Source organism: Littorina saxatilis, linkage group LG2 (assembly GCF_037325665.1).
Source record: "Littorina saxatilis isolate snail1 linkage group LG2, US_GU_Lsax_2.0, whole genome shotgun sequence".
In the NCBI taxonomy this organism is placed as follows: domain Eukaryota; kingdom Metazoa; phylum Mollusca; class Gastropoda; order Littorinimorpha; family Littorinidae; genus Littorina; species Littorina saxatilis.
In genome coordinates, this window is record NC_090246.1 from 93,980,728 (window position 1) to 94,001,040 (window position 20,313).

The window sequence follows — 20,313 nt, forward strand, 5'->3', positions numbered from 1 at the left end:
CCTGGTTTCATGGGCCCGGGCCGAGTCCATGGGGAAGGCAGGCAGCCCCCCCCCTTTGTTTTCCAGGCTCCACACGTAAGCTTGCTTGATGAGCATGGACACCCAACGAGCCATTGTGGTTTTGGCAATATCCCTATTTCGTAACGTGTTCATAGAGATGAACAGAAGCTTTTGAAATTTGGACCTAAGCGGCTGAGCGCGGGCCAGGTAGATGCCAAGAGCTCGGACCGGGCAATTAACCGCGTCCGGGTCTCCGGGAGCCAGAATGGAAGTCAAAGGCTTGACGCAGACCAGCGGAGAGGCCTGGTCAGGGGCCTGATTCTTTGCCAGGAAGTTAGGCCGGAAACGCAAGCTAATAGAGCCGTCGGGCTCGTTAGAGATGTCCGCCGGGTCCCCTGACAGGGCGTGAATCTCACTTCCCCTGCGAGCCGTAGCTACAAGCAGGAGAAAAAGCGTTTTGCGCGTAAGGCTAGCGAAACTAGCCGCGGCCAAAGGTTCAAATTCTGCGGAACGAAGAAATTCGAGTACCAGAAAGAGATCCCACTTCGGGAGGGAAGAACGAGAAGCGGACTCTTTGAGAGCAGCGCCCTTGATCACCCTTGAGATGACGCCAGTGACGTCGATCGAGCGTCCCAGCTGCCGTAGCGTGACGGCGATGGCGGATCTTCGCACCCTCAAGGAGGAAGCAGACGCTCCTTGAGAGGAAAGAAACGCAAGGTGGTTCGCGACGTGCATGGAACGAGGAGCCAGCGCGTCCAAACCACGGGCCTGACACCAGGTCGCCCAGGCCTTCCAGTGAGACGAGTACACCGACGAAGTGGAAGCCCTATGAGAGCGTTCCACCAGGTCCAATGTCTGCTCAGAAGCACCGGAACGCCTCAGTGAAGACCGGACAACTTCCACACGTGAAGTTTCAGGATTGAGGGATCCTCGTGTGGAATGCCGGTGCGAGGCTGAACCAACTCTCCTCTTGCGAGAGCGAGAGGGATTGGTGGGCCGTGAGCGAGCCTCAGAAGGTCCGGGAACCACGCCTGTGAGGGCCACAGGGGCGCAACCAGGAGAAGATCCGGACCCTCCATTTCCGCCTTCCGGATCACTCGGCCGAGTAACTGGAAGGGAGGAAAGGCGTAGGCCTGGAGCCTTGTCCACGGAAAGGCCAATGCATCCGTCTGCCAAGCCTCGGGGTCCGGGAATGGCGAGACGAAGATCGGCAGCCTCTTCGAAAAGCGGGTGGCAAAGAGGTCCACCAGAGGCTTTGGGACAAGGGCCCAGAGACGAAGCAGTGCCCCGTGAGTGATCGTCCACTCTGATTGAAGCACTCTGTCGGAGCGACTGAGCGCGTCCGCCAGAGTGTTCAAACTCCCCGGGAGGTACCTGGCCGAGAGAGTGATCTGGTGTTGCCAGCACCAGGTCAGAATCTCGCAGGTCCTGCCCGAGAGAGACGGGGACCGCGACCCTCCCTGCTTGTTCAGATAAGCTGCCACAGTCGTGTTGTCTGTGAACAGACGAACATGCTTGGCGTGAAGGGAGGGCCGAAACTCCGCCAGAGCCAGGGCCACGGCCTCTAGCTCCAGCAAGTTTATGTGCCAATGGCTCTGCTCTGCCGACCACAGGCCCGACGCAGTCTGTCGGTCTGTGTGTGCACCCCAGCCCATCAGAGACGCATCCGTAAAGAGGTCTGTGTCTGGGGGGGGCAGGACAATCGGCACGCCCCTGCAGACCCATGCCGTGTCCAACCACGGAAGGGTCGCTGACTGGAACCATCCCTGCAAAGGGATGAGGACGTCCCAGTCCACGCAGGCAGAGTCCACATACGGTTTCAGTGCAAGCTGAAACGGGCGTTTGTGTACCCTGCCCAGAGGCACCAAGAGAGCCATGGACTCCATCTGTCCCAAGATGGAGGCCAGCGTCCGGAGGGAAGCCCTCGGGAGAGACAAAGTGGCGCGGATAATGGTTTGGAGCTTGTCCACCCTCCTCTGAGAAGGCTGGACCGTCCATGTAACCGTGCAGAAAGACATTCCCAGATAAGTGAACGTCTGTGACGGCACCAACTCCGACTTTGTCCGGTTGATCGAAAAACCCAGCTGGTGGGCTTGACGAAGAACCGCCTGGGTATGACTGGAGCACCCAGACTGGCTTTGGTTCAGAACCAGCCAATCGTCCAGGTATGCTCTCAGCCGTATACCCTGCGACCTCACCAGTGCGCATAACTGTCTCACGACCATGGTGAAGACCCAAGGTGCGAGAGACAGCCCGAAAGGCAGAGCGCGGAACTGGTAGACCTGATCGTCCCACCGGAAACGGAGCCATTTCCGGTCGGACGGATGCACCAGAATATGGAAGTATGCATCCGTCAGGTCTATGGAGGTCGCCCAGTCTCCCGGGCGGAGGGAGTCTCTGACCGACGCGGGCGTCTCCATCTTGAACCGTATCGTTCTCAGGAAAGTATTGAGATGCGATAGGTCCAGGACGGGACGCCACGCCCCCGAGGCCTTTGGGACGGCAAACAGCCGCCCGTAAAAGCCGAGGGACGTGTGGTCTAAGACCCTCTCCACCGCGCCCTTCTGCACCAGAGCAACGATTTCCGCCTGGAGGACGGACCTTGCTTCTGGCGAGGAGGGAGGCTTGAAGCCCGGCAGACGCCGCGACAGAGGTGCCTTTCTTTCGCCCCAAAGCAGACGAAAGCCCGATCCCACGACGCCCACGATCCACTGGCTGTGCACTAGGGCCGCCCAGTGAGAAAGTGCCCTTGAAGGGCCCCCCGCCATCACCAGAGTGGAGGGCGGGGGGGTGGTGGGACCGGGAGCACTTCATTGGGGGTGAGGCTTGCTACCAGAGCCGCCTCGCCCCTTGCCAGGCGCCGATCTTTTTCTCGAGCCACGAGAAGCCGATCTGGCCTTCTTCTGTCCGGCAGGCCTGGAAGAACCAGAGGCCTGAGGCTGTTTAGGCGGAGCGGGCTGAGCCTGTGAAGGCTTGGCCTGCTTGAACGCCTGCAGAGAGAAATCAGAGAACTGAGAATCCCTGTTCATCTGTATTTCAGTCTTCCTGGCGTCGAACGCCAGACGGCCAAACAGAGAGCCCTCTGTCATGGGAGACGCCCGCAGTGTGTCACAAGTGGACTGGTCCGTGAACTGAGAGTGACCCAGAAAAAGATCTCTCCTGCTCATGACCGTATGTGCGTACTGCATCGCTGACAACCTCATTTGCTCTTCATTGACTCTAGCCAGAGCCGAAAGAAGAGTTGAGATGTCATCAGCGTCCTGCTCGACCGCGAGGACAAAGGGGTCCAGCGTCTCGGTCATAGCCCTGGTAAGGGAACGCAGGAGCGTCTCGGAGATCGAAGCCAACTCTAAAAGCTGGCGACTAATCTCCTCCGATGCCATGTTCGGGGAGAACAATCCCCGAATCACTCTTGATAGGCTTTGCCAGCAACGAAGCCAACTCCGGCGTGACCGGAAGCGGTGCACGCGGAAGGGCAAAAGGAGCAAGCCAAGAGCGACCTGTCTTCGGTAAAGCAAACTTCTTGTGATGTGTGGGCACAAAAGAAGACGCTTGCGTATCCGAAGCCAGCCAAGCCCGAGCCAGTTCCGGAGCCGGTCCGTAAGGTACCAGCAGAGGAACAGCGATGCCCGGCTGCGACCGTCCCGCAGGAGAGGGTCGCGCCAGCACCTGAGAAAGCTGGTAGGCGACTGATGGGGATTCGGCAAAACGAAAGCGGGAAGCATCCTCCTTCTCGTACCGAAAATCCGCCATCGCGGAGGGAGCGGCAGAAGCCGACGTAGGCAAAGCCACTGCCCCCTCTGCAAAGTATCTGGATGTAACTTCCGCCGCGTCCTCAAGCGCCAGTCGAAGCTGAGACGGAAATCCAGAACGAGCAGCTTCACTGACTACAGACTGCGTGTCTGCATAGTCGAGCGAAGCGTCCCGATCATAGCCCAATGAACCAGCAGCAGTATGGTGTGCAGGAAAACCGGAAACCGGAGAACCGGTAAGCCGGAAATCATCCTGGCTCATATCCTGATCAACAGGAAACGCAGAGCCGGAAGACGCAGTCACCATTGCCGCCGGAACTGAACCGGAAGTCGACATCGCACTAGACAAGTGCTGTGAAGACTGTCCCGGAAGCTCAAAGGACGTACCCGGTCTCTCACCCACTGACATTCGTGTAGGAGCAGTGTGCAAGAGACTAGGAAAACCGGGCGGAGCCGGAAGCGCTGCCGACGGAGCCGCGTACAGCGGAAACGTCTGCTGCGAGGACTGGGGCCGGAAGCCCGGTGGCCGAAAGGCCAGTCCACAGTCGACACCAGCAGGGACCTTCGTGGGTGTGCCAGATTGACCTTCGTTTCCGGGAAAACCCGGAAACGCGACTTCCGCAAGCGGAAGCCGCCCTTGCTCCGTCATAGCCCTACTCGCTGTACGATCGGAACTAGACGGAGCAGCATATCCTGACTGGCAGGAAGTTTGCAGGTAGCGAGCCTGCGACCAAGAACTGTTGCTCAAAAGAGAGCGTCCGGTGGCTTCGCGAAAGCCGGCGGAGCAGTTCGACTTACCGTCTGAGCTCCAAGCAAGAGCAGTAGAAGACGAGAGTGAACCAACATCACGGGCGGGCGTCTCCGACAGGCACACAAAAGAAGCCAAGGAGTGAACGCCACCCACTGCCGATGAAAGCGGAGCGCTGAGAGCCGGCGTGGCTCGGTGTAATTCGTCACGCACCAGGGTACGAATTTCTGGAACCAGCGAACGCAAAATCGACGAAACCATGTCAGCTTGCCCCGCGCTAGAAACTGCGACCGGGCGAGCCGACACAGACACAGTTGTAACGGGAATGCTAGGCTGCCCCCCAGCATTAAGGCTAACGGGGGCAGAAATGGGAACCGACAAGAGTACGTTTTTATCTTTGTCAGAAACCAAAACGAGCGGAGAACTTTTAGGCAGAGGTTTATCTGAGGAAGACTTTGCCTTAATCCGGCCCTTGGCATCACCCTTACCGCGTTTCTTATCGCTATCAGCCATAATGACTAACGCGCAAAACACAGCACAACACAAAGTTACTGAGCAAAAATTTTAACAAGTCCAAACAAGGACGAAAACTTGTCAATAACAATGAAAATTCCTGTCAACAATAAGACAAAATTGGAAAGAGCTCACCAAAAACGTAGTGGCAAGCCAAAAGACGGGTTAGGTGACCGGTGGGTGCCCAAAAAACACCTGCAAGCAGTCACTCACGGAGCCAAAATTTTCACGACCTTCCAAGTGTAGGCTGAAATGTCGTATGGGCTACACGTGGTGTTTACAGGGGAAGTGACGTCATGTAACCCCGGATGGGAGGTAACTCCCCGGGTAGACAGTCATTACCTTGCCTGTGTTTACACTTTTTGTGTTGGGTTGCTTCCCTTTAAAATTCTTTAAGACGGGTAGCCTTTTCAGATCTTAGCATGTTAGACTGCGTCAATGCTTTTATGTGATTCGGAGTAAGAATATGTAATTTAATCTAATTGTCCAAATTTCTAAGGACATTTTCTGGCTTTGTGACAGTATTTTGATGTGACGTTTTTGTGACACAAATGCCCTCTGGATTACTGGGAAACACGATAGGATGGACAATACCTAAGCCATAAGAGAGGCATGTTTTGGACAGTATAGAATCTTTGTGTGCTAATGAACGGATTGTCATCTCAAAAATGTCCTTTTTGTTGACAAGGATGGTGACAGCAACATGCAAAGTAGACACTAGACAGAAAACATCACATGCGAACCATTGCAAAGACTCTTGACATCCAAATATGAACGTGCATAAATATTAAGTTTTGTTGTCCTAGTAAAGTAGTATACGAGTATGAATTGAATATGATGACAAAATCTCAAGTAAGTGAGTTACATTACGCTTGAGGAACATGCCACAATTTTAGGCCTAAAAAAAAAATAGGTGTGGTTACGGTAACCCGACCTACCCTATTTTTAGGGGCCGACCCTATAACTTTTTATTACATTTGTCAAAAAAACAAAAAACACACAAGAAAACGAGTGCAGAAAACGCTATGAAAGCGAAAGCGCCCGAGTCGCACACTTATTTCCCTGTCAAGTAGGTTTAATTTGTACACATTAGAAAAAAAAAGTTTAAAAAAAAAAAGTGTTTGCCTACCTTCCTACCCTATTTTTTTTGGCTATGTTACCGTAACCACACCTATTATTTTTTTTGGCCTTACATGAAAACACGAAAAAGAATGTTAACACTAGTAGGGAGCTTAGTACTGTTTAACAACACGAATGCAAGAGAGTTAAATGCATTTTTGTTCTCACTCTGTGATATATATGTAGCCTAGGCAAAGGCAATATCAAAATCAAAAATCACTGGAAATGAAGGTGTTCGGAAAAGGTTGAAACTTAAATTCAACATAGTGCAATCTGATGCAAAACTGAGTACATGTATACTCATAGATTTATTTATGTGTTACATCCTTTCACATTTCCAGGAAATTCATGAACTATTCTTTGAAAAGTGGGAGTCCTGATAGTTCCCTGACAGTTCGGCTGATATATATATATATATATGGAAAGTAATGCTATATTTTACACAGATACACTACATGTCCTAATCTAGCACCTTACAGAAAAACTGAACAAAATTAACTTGAAGTTGATATGAGCGTTTGCTGTGCTGCCTAAGCTTCCTGTAAGTGACACTTCGTGCAGCGACGCTGTCTACTTTTAGACTGTGCATTTTTACCGTTTGGTAATTTTCCTGGAAGCTTGGTACTGCAACTTCTCCTGCGGGTGGTTTCATCTTAGTTTGATCTTGTTCACTAGCACCGTTCTGCATGGTCAAACTGGAAGATAGAGGTGCAGTTTCGCCTGAAGTCGCTCCACCGGCTTCGCTTGGTGACGGGGCAGCCATTTTCGTGTCTTTACACGCTGGCAGATGTCGTCAAATGTTGTTGTCGTAAATATAAACTGTCGGTTTCGGTAAAATCGACTTGCATTTAAAAAGTCACTGATTCAAACAGAAACTTATTTAGCCTACTTAATGTGAAAAGGAGAATTCTTTGATGTTTTTATCCGTGAAAATGGTCGTTTTAACGAAGTTTTTATGTCGCACTTTCACTTTCCGGCAGCAGCGTGCAGCCGACAAAAGACAGAATGCGCAACAGGCCCTCCACGTAAGGTTTGTGTTTACATTGTCATTTCACTGTCATTAACAAGTTTTTACTGTTTTAAGGAATTTCAGCGTCTCTGCAGCAGAGCTATGCCGACTTTAAACTGTTGCTAAATCTTCAGTGCTGAAATATGATCAGCTCTGAGGGCCGGGAGCTGTTGTGTACTTCGTGTCCATTCTGCAAGTGTAACTGCTTCGTCAACTATCTGGAACGAAGTTATAGTACTGGTTGTAGAAGTAGCTGTGGAAGTAGCTGTGGAACTGATTGTTCACTTACGTCTCGCGGCCTGTACGAGGGTCCATTTTGTAATATGATTTTGGTTTGCGTAGAGCTATGAGTTGTATTTTCTTTGTTTTTCGCCAAATTGAAATTTGAATACATTTTTCGACTAACTTTGTAGACTTGTTCATGGGAATGTGGTATAGTCACCCTCATTAAAGAAACATATAATACTCATTGAAAGTGTTCAGCAGCGTTTCTCGAAAAAAAATTGCTGGCACCCAGGGGCTAAGCTATGAACAGAGATTGAAATTTCTTAATATATATATATATTGGATAGCCTATAGATCTCGAGTACAGGAGGTTGCGAGGCGAAATGATCGAGACAGGGCCGGATTAGGGGGGGTTACAGGGGTTCCGGAACACACCCCCCCCCCCCGGGCTGTCAAAAAAAATAAAAATAATACTAACTTTAAAAGAAATAATGAGTGCATGGCTGCTGACACCAGTTGATCATGTTTAAAATCAAGAATAAGCCATAAATTGTTCATAAAATAGCTAACACTCTTCAGCTTCTGGGGGGCAAACCTCCCAACGGGGCCTTGCCCATGTACCCCACAAGGGGTCTACCCCTGGACCCCAAGTTGTAACCCCCCCTCTGGCTTAACTGCTCCGCCCCTGCGCATAGTCTTTATGATATACGCGCTACTAATTCACTACTCCTGTTACATGAGGGTTCGAACACAAGAGGTCATGATTTTAAATTAACAAAACAAACTGTTACAACTAATCTGTATGCAAACTTCTTTACTAATTGTGTTGTAAATAACTGGAACAATTTGCCACCCAACATTGTGTCAGCAGGAACACTAACACGTTCCAAAACTTACTTGACAAGCACTGGAGACAACTTATGTTCTCAACAAATTTAACCCAATTGAGATCGTTCTAGGACGTACGCAGCGCACAAATATAAACAACGATAATTATTTCAAATCACTAGTTGAAATACGTCCATAGCAGGCAAAAGGCTGAAAAGCCTGTCAGGCCGCTTATGTTATGATATATGTTAAGATATTTTAAAAATTGTTAGCAGATCCTAAGATCAAAACATTGATAACAACAAAACGAACATCATGCAACAAAAAAACCCCAGAAAATCCTATTCACCAACCAAAACAGATCAAATCTCACACACGCACCAAAAACACATACAGTTACACACACACGCACGCATGCACGCACGCACGCACACACACACATACACACACACATACACCACACACACAGACAGACAGACAGACAGACAGACAGACACACACACACACACACACACACACACACACACACACACACACACACACACACACACACCCCAAACATATAAAGAAACAACAACAACAAACCTTGCTCAGCTTGCCTCATCTAGGGTTTGAACAGGTTACTGCAGTCTTATTGAACACTGTTTGGCTCCACCCCTGTTCTACAGACATGGTGAAGTGAGTGTGCATTTACCAAAGTGACAACTTAAATATTCTGCGGGCCATGTGCAGCTCCCGTAGGAAGTGTTATTCGGCAGAAAATTCAGTAAAAGTAAAAATGTATCATGTTTGTAATAAAATAGTGTTAAAAATGGAAGAAATAACAGTTCAGTTGAAGAAGCACTTGTCGGGGACAGTTTTAATCTCTTATCATCGAATCAATTCTTTGTGCTTTTTGCAAAAGGAGTACACGGCTTGAAATTCAGATGTTTTAAACTACTGGTCTTTTCAACCAAAGCATTATCACTTGATGAACTGTAGCAACAAGGTTGTACAGTATTATTGTTTGATAACAGGAAAAAAGTTCAATTGGCAGATATTGAACTATAAGTGGGAGATCGAGCTCACATGCATATTTGGGAATGCTTCACATGAGCATGACGTAGCCTATGCTATTATACTGGAGTGTAAAATTTTTGTAATTGAATTAACCACATGATGCATGTCTGTCATTAAACAAGTTACCAGGGTAGATCGCATTGGGTTTGACAGGAACACGTACAAAACCCATGCTATAACTAGAGCATAATTTGTACTAAAACTTGTAATTTGATTATGTGGGTATGTCTGTCATTGTTTAAGCCCAGGGTAGATAGCAGCTAGACCACAGTATGCGGGACATAATATGAAACAATCTGGTTCAACACACTGCCTTGTGTGTATGAGTCAGCAGCTGTGAAAGTTGTGCTTGTCCCCAGGCACAAACATCTGTTGCCCTCATTTGCATACTGCCGGCCTTTCAATCTCTTTTCTGCTGTACAGGGTGTACACACAATAGGGGACCTCATATGTACCTGTTGAGTCAGTATTGATGTACACCTGAATGTTCGGCAAGTTTACATCATGGGATTAATGATCTCTCTGTTCCTTGCTTGATGTACAGATTTGATTTTGTCACTGATCGATCAATACTCCATATCTTTTTTGCCTGCATGTGGCAATTATTGCCTGGTAGGTATATTATTTTGTTGTACATGTTCCTTTATTGAAAACTGAGAGGTGAGGTAGAGATAAGATCCGGTAGTGTAATGTTAGTGTGTATGTTCATGTACAGGACATCCTATTCATTACATTTATTTTTGCCTTCTAGAGTTGTTATCAATGTGTGCTAGTAGAACTTAATTCCTGTGTGCTGTGTTACTTACTTGTCTGTGCTGTAAACTCATGTATGGCCAGTTGCATTCGTTGTTTTTGTTAGTTTTTAATTTTATAAATGTTTGGGGCCGAGTAAATTCATGATTTTTAATGGAACGGTAGTTCTTTAGATTTTGCTGTCGACTATAGTTGCAATAGAAGTAACTGCTTTAGAAACCTTTTCAGGCTTCCTGATGCTTGTGTGTGTGTGTGTGTGTGTGTGTGTGTGTGTGTGTGTGTGTGTGTGTGTGTGTGTGTGAACCTTTACATTTTCATGGTGTACCACCTGCATGATAACTCAATCCTGCTGAAAAAAAGGTCTTTGGAGTACAGGATTTATTATGATCTTTAATGAGAGTCCTGAAAAAAGAACAGCTCAATGATATGTGACAGTTGATGACCCTCCCAGTCCCCCCCTCCCTTACCCTATACACACTGTAACGTGTACACAGGTATGTTTCTTTTGCAGCGGGATTGACCCCTTGTTGATTGAATTAGGCATTGACTGTGTCAATTCAATGTGACAATTCAGGCGTGAAATCAGTATTCAGTATTTCCGCTTGATCAATTGAGCCCACCTTGCTGTTAAGGAGGGCGGCTTTGGAGGACATGCCTACCAGATCGAGCTATATAATTATACAGTATAGTGCTTTATCTAAATATCTCTGTCAGAAGAAGCTTGCAACATTTCTATTCCTGAGCCTTTGCAATTAGTGTTTTGTGTACATGTATTTTGAAGGGAAAGAAGAAAGAGAGAAGCCCATAAAATGGAACGAAAATAATTTTGGCATAATGTTTATGGAGCTATAATTGGATGGGCGATAAACTGATGGTTTTAAACACGCAGAGAGTAGTAGCTGGACTGTGGTATTTTGGTGGCTTGACTTGAACCTTGAATACTTAGCAGTCTGGTCTTGAGTTTTATATTATAGACACCTTATTTTGTTGTTTGAAGATATAAAAAGTTAAGAGAGAGAGTGATCGAGTTGCATGCATTGTATGCTTAAACAAACCAAGAAAGGTCATTTTAGGTCAGCGCGTGTGTGTGTGTGTTTGTTTGTATGTGTGTGCATGTGTGTGTGTGTGTGTGTGTGTGTGTGCTTGCGCACAGTTTTGTGGAAGTCAAGGCCCAGTTTATATTTACCTGCGGTCGGTTAAATAATAAAGTTTCAGCAGGGCTCCCCCTAGCGCGCGTCCCTGCGTCCTAGAAGCCGAAAACACGTACTAGAAATATACCTGGACGCACTAGATTTTAAAAGAGCGGGTCCGAGGACGCACTTGATTTCCTTTATCGTGCGTACCGTACATACCATTTTCAGACTATAATCAACACTTCACAGTACACTATACGTGACCACAATGTTTTATAAGTACACTGGGACTTTTCGGCTTTTGGACCCTTGGGACCCTCTAAAATACTGCAGTGGGCTTGGATCCTCTAAAATTTAAAAGTGGGGGTCCCGGGACGCACTAGGAGGGGCGTGCGTGGGGAGCCCTGTTCTAGTCACTATCCAAGCTCTAATCATTTCAAGGAGATATGAGAAGGGGAATAGACTTTTGCTGTTCAGAATAATTTGAAAGAGTTTACCTTTGGATTAATGATGCCTATTCATTCCTGTATCACTCAGCTTGCAAAAAAACACTTTCGCATACTCTGCATTTGGAAGTACAGTGCTACCTTCTGTAAAAAGACATCCTTTGGACCAGCCGAAAGTGTCCCTAGATTGCAGGTGGCTTGTCATGACAATTATATTTTGCTGAAAATGATAGACAATTGAACTACAGAAGTTGTCCCCCATTGGGAGGTGTCCTCTCATCAGGGGGGGGGGGGGGGGGGGTGGGGATCAATTCACAGGTACCACTGTAGTAATAGCAGGACTCTTCCTCTAAACCTGTTCAGTCAGCAAGTGGCCATGACTTATTTCAAGATCAAGATTGTTGCTTCAAGTTTTTGTATTCAAATGCAGTTGAATTGACAGTTATAATGCATTGTACTATGTCACAAACACAAAGCTCACAGCTATAGTACTCTAAACATCTTCTTTCTAGATATTCAACAGGTTACCAGATCAATTGCACAAATGTTTGTATAGTTTAAAAATCAATATTGATCAACACCGAACAGGGAGTTACACATTACAAGTTATTTTTGTCAAGGACTGTTGTTTGTATTATATATTATGTGATCATGGGGTGTATGCACATGCACACACATGCTCATTAAATGTCAGTGTGTTTGTGTGTGTGTGTGTGTGTGTGTGTGTGTGTGTGTGTGTGTGTGTGTGTGTGTGTGTGTGTGTGTGTGTTAAAAACCGTGTACATTTATTTACAGCATGTGTGAATTATTTTATATTATTTCATTCCCATTATTGTAAGACTTTGCTTTTTAAGATTTTCTTTTCAATTTTATCGCATCTGTAAATTTACCTCCATTTTAAAACTCCCTCCTTTTAAGAACTAGCTGATTTCCTTAGATAATTGTATACATGTCATCAAAGGGGGGGGGGGGGGGGGGGGGCTACAAGTATTTATAGGTACTGGGTCATTCACCTGTTACAAAAATGTCTGCCATGGGAGACCTCTAAGCTAAGCAACTGAATTTAAATTGAATACAGTGTACAGTCTATTTTCTTGCTAGAGAGAGCATAAATGAGTTTTGCGGCAAAGATCTGGGGTAGCTACATTTACAACAGTCATGTCCATCTGCTGTAGACTTGTGTGTCAGTTAAGCAACAGCTGTGAAAGTAATGTCTGTTCTCGTTTTGTACATTGATTTGTAGCTTTATATTGCGCAGTATAATCCTGCAGTAACTCTGTCTGACTCTCTCTGCCCTACTGTTCACTCATTACCTGTAATATCTTGGCTTTTGTTGTTGTTGTTTCAACTAAAGTTCATTTTAAAAGAGGAGAAACAAATGAATGTGTGAAAATAATCGATTGTGACTGATGCTTCCTGGTTGCATATGATAGGATGTAGGAATTTCCATGATCAATCAAGGCGTGTACGTAATATATCGACCAGTCTGGCCTTTATTTTAGGAATTTGCTGGCGTTTACTTAAATGCATAAACATACAATTATATATTCCTTGGGTTGTGTTTGTAATTGAGCAACACGTGTACTTTTATTGAAAAAGGTTCCCGCAGTGGGGCACTGCGGTTATGAAATTAAAGGCCCCTCCTGTTTTTGGAACCGCAGGAGCTTTCTAGTTTGCTGTTAGGTAGATTTTGGGGTCCTCTTTCCTGTCATGCTCTCTTTTTCTTCATGAATTCTTTTCTTTTTTCTGCCTTCTTGCTCATTCACCTGTATTTTTTCCAAAAAATCTCTTCTCTTGCCGCTTGTCTCGCGATTCATGTATAGTTTAATCTGTTAGTGTTCTGATGTAAGCCCAGCAGTAGATAGGTTAAGCCTATTTTAACATACTGGAAACTGGTAATCTTCCAGTAGGTATTAATTTAGTTTTACTAAAGCCTGCTGGGACACAAGTAATGGGTTAGTGCATTTGTAAACAGGAATCGCTTGACAAGTGGCCCCCTTCATCCCCCCCCCTTCCTCGTCCTGATATGGCTCTACGTAGTCGGCTGGACGTTAAGCAACAAATAAACAAACAAACAAAATTGAAAAAGGTAGATTTTCATAGCAGACTGGTGCGAGTCGATCTTTTTCCCAAATTCCCAGCAGGAGTATGTTTTAATAACAGCTTTAGTGCATCTGTCATTTCTTTTCTGCATCCGTCACAGTATCATGTAACTTTTTTATGCCACCATATGATATGGCCCATGGTTGCAGCAGTCATGGTAAAATATTGTTGTGTGAAATTTATTTTATGTTTTATACAGTTTGATGGACTAGCTGCTGTCTGCAGTGCTGTGTAGGTTAGTCGATCTTCAATCCAGTTTTATATTTGTTATCATGAAGAGAACAAGCACTGGATTTACAAGGGGAGAAGATGTAATAATAATAAGGTGACGCCAGAAACATTCTGACGTTTGCTGAAACACTGTGTGATATGTAGAAATGTTTGTCATATTGTCCTTGCATGATGGAGAAATATATTGTCACGCAGTTAATGAGCTATGATTTTGTCTCCTGTATTAGAATTGGATAGGATTGGATTGGATGGATTGGATAATAAGATTTACAGTCCAGTGAGGTTACCCTGGACATACTGCAGCTGACAAACATTTTAATGTACAATTGTCACCACACTTGAACATTTGTCCTCTTTTGTTACAGGCAAGGATCATGCAAACCAGGATAAAGGAATGACTGCTACTCTCAGTGAAAGGTGTCCATCACATGGAAAGCAAGCATCACATGCCTGACCCAACTACACACAACATCATCTTTCACAAAAACAGCACCAGGCATTAAAACTAAGGGAAGTAAACTCACCTTAAATGAGAACCCCCAGCACCACCACCAGCATGGATAGACCTGTCAACCTCCTGCGGGCTACCACAACATGCAACACCTTCTATGTCTTCCTCTCGGCCGCCAAGGCCGCCCTCCTCCCTTTCCTCACCCTCTTCTTCCGTCTCATTGGTCTTTCTGCTTTGGAGACGGGCATCGTCATGGCGGCCAAGACCCTCACGGGTTTTGTGTGGGCCCCGCTGTGGGCCCGCTGCGCCGTAGCCTACAACAAGCGTCGTGTGGTACTGGTGTTCTCGCTCCTCATGATGGGCGTGATGTACATGTCCTTCACCGCTGTTTACTACAAGGTGGGCAATCTGCAGTCCTGCCAGGTCGGAGAGCTTGACGGCCATCATGATGGGAACGTCACTGGAAGTAACGCCAGTCTTGCCGCCGATGCCACTAGCCACTCTGCATCTGGCCCTGTAGCTGCTCTTCAAGATCTGATCACGCCGGTTCATACCAGTGGGCATAGCAGTGAAAAGTCTGGGGGTGTTGATACTTCTTCCACAGCCCAGCCAGACAGAGGGCCAGAGACAACGCGGCACCCAGCAATTATAGCTCCGCCTGCTACAAAGACCCCAAAGCCTGGTACATCAAAACCAGTGACACCAGAGCCTGTCACACCAAACTCTCATACTAGTGACAGTGCTGAAGCTCACAATACGCCTGCAGAACCCGCAGCTTTAGAGAAAGAAGAACATCACGGCATTGATCTTCAACCTGCTCCTCCCCCAGACAAATCACACCAGACCTCTGGTAACCCCACTACACCCGATGCAGCACACAAACCCCACTCTCTTTCCCCAGTAGAGATTGACAAGCTTGAAAAACACATGATAGAGTCCACAGGCTACACTTTCAAGGACATCCAAAACCTGGGTCTCTCAGCACATCAGATATTCGAAGGTATGAAAAAGAATGCGCCATCCATGAACCTCAGCGAAGCAGATATTCAGCAGATCTTAGATGCCAGGTCCACAGCAAGACCACCTACCATAGATCGCTCACACAGGGTGAGAAGAAATTTGAACATGACCTTCTTCAACAACCTTAAGGACAAGGTGGGCGTCCTGGCTGCGACTCTGGAAGAAAAGAAACTACTGCTGTTCCTTGTGGTCTTACTGATCATCATTTTTGGGGAGTTCTTCAGCTCTCCTGTGGAGAAAATAGCCGACGATGCCTGGTTTGATTTCTTGGAGAGGATCGACGATATGGAGAAGTACGGTCGTCAGCGCTACTGGGGATCTCTGACGTTCGCCCTCGTTCCGATCGTGGTGGCCGCCGTGGTGGATTACACGCCGTGCAAGATGCTGTTCAACATGCACCACTTCCTCATGCATTTCTACGTGTTTGGGGTCTTCATGATCTTCACGCTTTTCCTGGCCTTCTACTTCCCCATGCCCCCGCCGGTCAAGCAGAAGTACAGCAGCAAGGTGGGGAAAGGCCTGCGCGCCATTTGCTGTGACGGGCGGGGGTTCCTTTTCGTCATTACCCTGCTGGTGGCCGGCATGGTCTACGCCTCCTTCAACAACTTCCTCTTCTGGCGCCTGCAGGATCTGGGAGGGTCTGAGGTGGTCATGGGGCTGTGTGTGGCTATCGGCGCCTTCGCTGAGACCCCCATGCTGATCTTCAGCAACAAGCTGGTGATGAAGCTGGGAAACGGTGGAGTGGTCTCCCTCGCCCTGTTTGCGCTTGCGATGCGAGTGCTTTTCTACGGCTTTCTGTGGACTCCCTGGGCCGTGCTCCCAGCTGAGCTCACCAACGCCTTCACCCACACTGCCATGTGGTATGCCGTGCTGAGCTACGACGAGTTTAACGTTGGCTCAGCCATAGACCGCAGCATCCGATCCATCCTGTCTTCCATTTACTTTGGGCTGGGTTTCTCTTTGGGCTCCTTTTTGTCGGGCTTGGTGTACCACGTGTATGGTGCCTCTGTTCTCTTCTGGGGCGCCAGTGTGGTGTCCGGTGCCTGGTGCCTTCTGTACTCTCTCATCCAGCTGTGTCTTCCAAAGAAGGAGCGGGTCAAGTACATCAAACTGCTGAGAAACGAGGAAGACGAGTCGTCAGACGGGGAAGATGACTGGTTGGAGATGGCACTCAAGGACCAATGATTTTGATTCTCCGTTAGGTTGTTGTTAATGAGAATGGATTAGTGTTGTCCATGATGTGAGTGCAAGCGGTGGTAAGTAATAATTACCGTACATTCACAATTATATAAGGAAAGTGCGAGTCACACATGTATACACAAGTCAGCTTTCTATTGCATGAATAAAACTGTTGCCCCTCCTGTCTAAAGCTGAAACAGCATGTTGGAAGAAGAACAGTAGTATAGCTTACAAAAATACTGCTGTAGTTTTCATACATTCGTGTTTCCTTTCTCAGTTTACCTCGTGGGAATCAAATCTGTCTTGCATTAAGTTAATTTGTTTACAAGAGCAGCTGTAGTCCAACTACCTGTTCAAATTAAGCCCTGCCTGACAGGCACTTATGGATCTGAAAGAGCTCTTGTAATAAATGCAGCGCCCTAGGGTTGATAATGGAGTAATCTGAATCACCACAGAAGCACTGCCTCCCCCACCCCACCCCACCCCCCCCCCTCTTCTGCAACTTTGACATATGTGCAATGTTCTGAAAGTGGTGAATAATGAATTGAGATTTATTGTCAGCAAGATAATACCAACAGAGCCTTTATTATTGTCATATAGATATATATATATATGTTTCTTTTTCTCTCTCTTTTTTTTGTCTGTTTTTGATTAGGTGTGTAACAGGGATCATCCTCTGAAGCATGTATTGATCGAAAAGTGTTATTCTGAATTGACTACACAAATACTTTGCATTTGTTTTATGTTTTTTCCCCTTTTGTTTTATTTAAACATATATGCACATCCTCACTGTCTTTTTTTGCATGGGCAACATATGACTTCTTTCCAGTTGCATAATGCTTGACTTTGAACATTGGAGAAAGATTTTTGTGAATGTTTGACATATTTTATACTCGGTTTACTTGACGAATTTTTTTGACTTGTGATATTTTGTTGTGAAATCCAGTTTTACCTTTGGCGTAATAGTTGACAGGTAATGCATTTACTTTTTGACACATTATTGCTGAATACGGTTGTATATGCTGAGAGGACACATTTCTTTGATTTACATTAAAATATATGCAAAATTCTGAGTGCAATGATTTTTTTCGTATACGACCCACACTTTCAAAAGTAGGATTCAACGTAAAAAGTATGGGTCGTACATGACCCACACCATCCGAATAGGGATAAACGTTTTACCGCCTCTTTGCAGAGTATAGGTCGTACACTACCAACGCCATCCGAATAAGGAAAAACAACGTACAATTCCTTACGTAGTCCACAACCCACATCATTCGGATCCCCCCGCGGGTTAGGGGGAAGAATTTACCCGATGCTCCCCAGCATGTCGTAAGAGGCGACTAACAGATTCTGTTTCTCCTTTTACCCTTGTTAAGTGTTTCTTGTATAGAATATAGTCTATTTTTCTAAAGATTTTAGTCAAGCAGAATGTAAGAAATGTTAAGTCCTTTGTACTGGAAACTTGCATTCTCCCAGTAAGGTAATATATTGTACTACGTTGCAAGCCCCTGAAGCAAATTTTTGATTAGTGCTTTTGTGAACAAGAAACAATTGACAAGTGGCTCTATCCCATCTCCCCCCTTTCTCCATGGCGATATAACCTTCGTGGTTGAAAACGACGTTAAACACCAAATAAAGAAAGAAAGAAACATCATTCGGACTGTCTAGTTCAAATTATGTCATCGTTTATTTGTTTGTTTACAAAGATAATCTTTTTAAAGTTGGGCAATGGGATGGTTGTATGGTGATTGGAGATTACATGATTACAATCAAAAACTCAAAATATTTTCAGAGATGAAGACAATTTTGTGAGGCTCTGGGTCGTCCACGACCCACGAAGCATGGTGCAGGTTAATGCTCGATACATGAAAATAAAAATGGGGAAAATTGCTGGAAACGAGCACTTTCAGGAGAGTTGTCCCAATCATTGTAGTTGGGTCATATCCAAGGATTCCGTGACCGTTGAGAGCAAAGGTCCGTTTCTCGATGGATTTGACTTCTGTGAAGGTTAAATAAAATTTTTAGAATGGGTGCCCCTCGCGAAAGTGTGGGCATAACTTTTGAGAGCCCCAAATTCAAAATGGCCACCAACGGCCAGTATGAAAATTAACTTTTTACTGGTTTGGCTTAGAATGCTGCACAAAACATGTTTTCTAGGATAGTTTGGCATGGGGAATTCATATTTGGTATTATTTATATGATTTGGCCTATTTTTGATGTCCAAAACCAAGATGGCCGCCAATTTTCATGTCCGAACGGTCACTTTTGCAAAGTCTTGAAAGGTCCTTCCTAGTAGGCTGTAATGTCCGTTTCTCAGTTGATTTGGCTTCCTTGAAGGTTAAATAATGTTTTTATCCTGGATGCCTTTTGCAAAAATGTAGACACGAAGGTACAAATTAAAGCCCCAAATCCAAAATGGCTTCCAACGACCATTTTGAAAATGAACATTTTATTATCTAGTTGATGGAGCATACACCGATTAGGTCTGTGTCTAGTGGGGTCTCTACACATCTTCTGTATCTGTTGAATCTCCAGGCTCGCTCCTCTCATCATCACTTCCACTTTCATCCGAATAATCGCGAAGTGTGAGCTGTTGGGGCAATGGGGGTTGGTTGTAGCGTACTGGTCGGCACTTCCCATCCACAAGTTCCCAGCCGTGCCCAATTGGGGATGGATGGTCAAACAGGTTGTAATGAAGTTGGCAATATGTGATATAATTTGTCCTCTCCACATGGAGATTCAAGGAGTCGTCATCGGGTGGGAGGCGGAATGTACTTTTCCTCTTCATCTTGTGCCACTTGGAAGCTCTGGCCTGCCCGCAGGTAGCATCTGCACTTTCACCATAGATGCTGGAGAGAACAAAGGACTTCATGTCAGCTTTTACACTGTTCTCTAAGTCGGGGCTTTCGCCGACTCGTTCCAGGAGTTCCCTTGCCTCAGGATTAGTCATCGCCGTCTCCATGACAGTCCTCTTCCCATGGCCATAGAATCCTGAGGTATGATCACTTCCAGTGATCACATGGAGAGGTATGATGATCTGTGAGACTTCGTTGGACAGCATGTCACTGCAGTTGATAAAGGCATCTTTGCGTTTAATCAGCAGATCACCAGGAAGTTGTGAGAGATATGCTGCTTGAACATATACGTCAGTGTCCTCGCTGTCAAGTACAACTGTCCCCCTGTAGTTTTCTGTCCTGAGCTTGGCATAGGCAGAGAGCAGCATTGTATCAGCCTCTGGATGTCTAAAGACATAGTCCCCATTTGCCACCCCAGTGGACAGGTTCACTGCTGTTTCACCCTGTATCGACTTTGAAGTCATCGTTGTCAACGATGACAATGACTGGCCAATCATTTGCTATCTCTGGTGGGCAGGTTTCTGACACCTCACATCTTTCAGGAAGCCAAATCAACTGAGAAACGGACATTACAGCCTAATAGGAAGGACCTTTTAAGACTTTGCAATTTAAGTGACCGTTCGGACATGAAAATTGGCGGCCATCTTGGTTTTGGACATCAAAAATAGGCCAAATCATATAAATAATACCAAATATGAATTCCCCATGCCAAACTATCCTAGAAAACATGTTTTATGCAGCATTCTAAGCCAAACCAGTAAAAAGTTAATTTTCATACTGGCCGTTGGTGGCCATTTTGAATTTGGGGCTCTCAAAAGTTATGCCCACACTTTCGCGAGGGGCACCCATTCTAAAAAATTTATTTTACCTTCACAGAAGTCAAATC

The 20,313-nt window shown here is 46.1% G+C and overlaps 2 protein-coding genes across 4 annotated transcripts in view; one reads left to right on the top strand and one right to left on the bottom strand.

The window, feature by feature from the left end:
• Positions 1-6,905, bottom strand: part of LOC138960216 (putative pyridoxal-dependent decarboxylase domain-containing protein 2) — a 44,482-nt gene extending 37,577 nt beyond the window's left edge. For both annotated transcript variants that reach the window (XM_070332000.1, XM_070331999.1), the window contains exon 1: positions 6,728-6,905. In XM_070332000.1, coding sequence (XP_070188101.1) covers positions 6,728-6,895 — 168 coding nt within the window. In that variant the 5' untranslated portion in view covers positions 6,896-6,905. The remainder of the gene's footprint in view (positions 1-6,727) is intronic.
• A 208-nt stretch (positions 6,906-7,113) lies between these two features.
• LOC138960218 (major facilitator superfamily domain-containing protein 6-like protein A) lies at positions 7,114-17,639 on the top strand. 2 transcript variants are annotated; one of them, XM_070332002.1, is made up of 2 exons: positions 7,114-7,162; positions 14,285-17,639. In XM_070332002.1, exon 2 carries the CDS (start codon positions 14,449-14,451, stop codon positions 16,573-16,575), a length of 2,127 nt encoding a protein of 708 aa, XP_070188103.1. In that variant the 5' UTR covers positions 7,114-7,162; positions 14,285-14,448; the 3' UTR covers positions 16,576-17,639. The 2 variants fall into 2 exon arrangements, with proteins under 2 accessions (XP_070188103.1, XP_070188104.1); XM_070332003.1 differs by lacking the exon at positions 7,114-7,162 and adding an exon at positions 9,696-9,865.
• Positions 17,640-20,313: the final 2,674 nt, after the last annotated feature.